The 2,818-nt window shown below is 32.9% G+C and overlaps 1 protein-coding gene across 1 annotated transcript; it reads left to right on the forward strand.

Moving 5' to 3' along the window:
- The first annotated feature begins 255 nt into the window (after positions 1 to 255).
- Positions 256 to 736, forward strand: LOC130506733 (uncharacterized protein At4g04775-like). The gene is made up of 2 exons (XM_057001415.1): positions 256 to 423; positions 494 to 736. Exons 1-2 carry the CDS (start codon positions 256 to 258, stop codon positions 734 to 736), a joined length of 411 nt encoding a protein of 136 aa, XP_056857395.1.
- Positions 737 to 2,818: the final 2,082 nt, after the last annotated feature.

The raw sequence follows: 2,818 nt of genomic DNA on the forward strand, positions 1-2,818 counted from the left end.
TTTTAAGAGGCCGTATATGGGAAGTTCCATCATTATGCGCATGGGAAAATTTGGCTGCCATGATAATATCGAGACTCATTATTACGAGTTTTTATATATATGGCTGGCACGGATGCATATTTCATTTACAATATCGAGACACTGATATTATATTGTATTTTATATATTTAATAGTATTATATCTGTGATGTCGTATCTCTTCTTACAAAGTAAAACTATTTTTAGTTTCCAAGGACTTTGAAATCTATTTTAACAATGTCTTCCTCATCCTTCACCTCAGGAAATTATTACAGACGACGTAGGAATATAGAAAGAGGAACGCCGAAAGAGTGTTGGTGTGGTGCACCATCTGACATTTTTACATCTGGAAGCGAAACAAATCCAGGAAGATTGTACTATTGCTGTGAAAAAGGATATCATAAGGTTAGTTCTGGTTCTTATTTCCTATGTTCGGAAACGTAATACTTAAATCTGGTTACATTGGTGAAAACAGAGTCATTTATTCAAATGGGCGGATGAGTGCTTGGTGGAAGATGTTGAAGATATTAGGGCAGTGATAAATGGCATGAATAGAGACATCTCGGAGTTGCGAGTTAACGTTGCTCGGTTGGCGAATGGAGTAAAGACAAAATCTGAGAGAAAAGGAGGCGAATGTTTGAGTGAGGGTCGGTGTTTGAGGAATGTGGTTGTTTGTGTGGCTGGAATGGCGATACTTTGCTACTACTTCTCTGTTTAGTCATGTTTTGTCATCATAAGTCAGCTTTCGCGTGTTATGTAACTCAGCCTTTGTTAACTTTTAAGTTGTTTTAACTCAGTCGTATGTAAACAAAACTATGCGTTTATTAATATATAACTCAGCCGTTAAATCAAATTGATAAAAGCGAGAATGTTTTGTTACCTCTGGTAACTGAGACTTATCGTATCTATAACTAAGCCGCGTCGTAATTTGTAAGTCAGCCATACCACAAACTTACCCTAAAATTGAAAAATGTAAATATAACTCAGTCTAGTCAAGTAGTAACTCAACATGTTTGAGTATAACTCAGCCGTAACTCAATCATACTTTCAATTATCAAAGATGAAATGTTTATACTTTAAAATGTTATGTTTAAACTCCAATTATCAATTTCAAGTGAATATGTAATCAACTGAATGCAGTGTTTTGAAAACCGGATCGGACCGGCCGGTCGAACCGGTCCGACCGTGACTCGCTGAAGAAGCCGAGTCCGGTTCGGTTTAAGACCCGGATTTGAGAAAAACCGGTAAAACCGGCTAAAAACCGATAAAACCGGTGACCCGGGTTAATTTTAAAACCCGGTTCTTAAAAATTAACATATAATTATGTGTTTTCTAGTAATACTAGCTAAAATTTAATATTTAATAATTAATGTTCGACTATTATTATTTAATTGATTTTTTATTTTTTTAAGAAACAATGTAAAAAATATATTTTTGACTCTCATATACATATATACTATATTTATTTTGCTATATTTATAAATTTGAGATGTTAGTTGTAAAAATAAATAAATATAATAATTGTAACTGTAAATCATTTATTTTTTTCAATTCAGTTCACATAGTATTCACATATATATATAGTTAGATTTATGTTTGTTGTTTATTTTTAGTTAATTAAAAAAATAGAGAGTGTATTATGTGTAGATATATAATTATATATATTTATTTTTTTTATAAATAGAAAACCCGGTTCGACCGATTGAACCGGTCCAACCAGTCAACCAGTAACTACACCGAGTCGGTGTCCGGTCCGGTTTTCAAAACATTGACTGAATGTGTATACTCTATTGAATTAACGAGTTTAGAATTGATCATGATCTTGTTGTTGTATGTGTGTCTTACTATTATATAAAACCTTACATTTAGATATAAAGTGTAAGAAAAATTCTGTAAAGTGAAGTATATACAATGTAGTTTCAAACGAATTTGTGTTATTTATTATATTTCATGCAACATAAATCCAAATCCAAAACCTAGATCCTTATATAAACAACTCTATACCCTAAATAAGCAATTATACCCTAAAATAAAAGACTATATTTGTATACTTTAAAATGTTATATTCAAACTCCAATTATCAATTTCAAGTGAATATGTAATCAACTGAATGTGTATACTCTATTGAATTAACGAGTTTAGAATTGATCATGATCTTCTTGTATGTGTGTCTTACTATTACATAAAACCTTACATTTAGATATAAAGTGTAAGCAAAATTCTGTAAAGTGAAGTATATACAATGTAGTTTTAAACGAATTTGTGTTATTTATTATATTTCATGCAACATAAATCCAAATCCAAAACCTAAATCCTAAAAAGTTTACCCTAAACCCTAAACCTCATATAATAACTCAGCCGTTAATGTTTACTAACTTGGCCGTAAAGAGAATTTTAATAACGACGTCTCGTTTTATGGGCGGAAAAAAAAGAAGTTGCTTTCAACTGATTAGGGAAATTTTATCCCACGACCTCTGACGTTCTATATATAGACCCATTCATTCAGACAATTTTTCTCTCAACATTCAGTAACCTACAAATATGTCGATTGTCCCTGGTTGGTCATCACGACTTGACGGCAGTGTTAATGTCATTCTAAGTTCTGCAAATCGGGAGAACCTCCCCGTTCTAAATCCTGGCCAGGGTGTCTATATAGACAAAACCTCTGTACCATGGTTTAGATTTCTACATGATCTTTCGCAGGCGATCCCAGATATTCTTCGAGAAGGATGGGTTCATCAGTGACCGACATATCGGTCCATCCCCGCTCATTTTAAGGAACGATGGTTTCTTAAACTCG

This window comes from Raphanus sativus, unplaced genomic scaffold (assembly GCF_000801105.2).
Source record: "Raphanus sativus cultivar WK10039 unplaced genomic scaffold, ASM80110v3 Scaffold3602, whole genome shotgun sequence".
Taxonomy (NCBI): domain Eukaryota; kingdom Viridiplantae; phylum Streptophyta; class Magnoliopsida; order Brassicales; family Brassicaceae; genus Raphanus; species Raphanus sativus.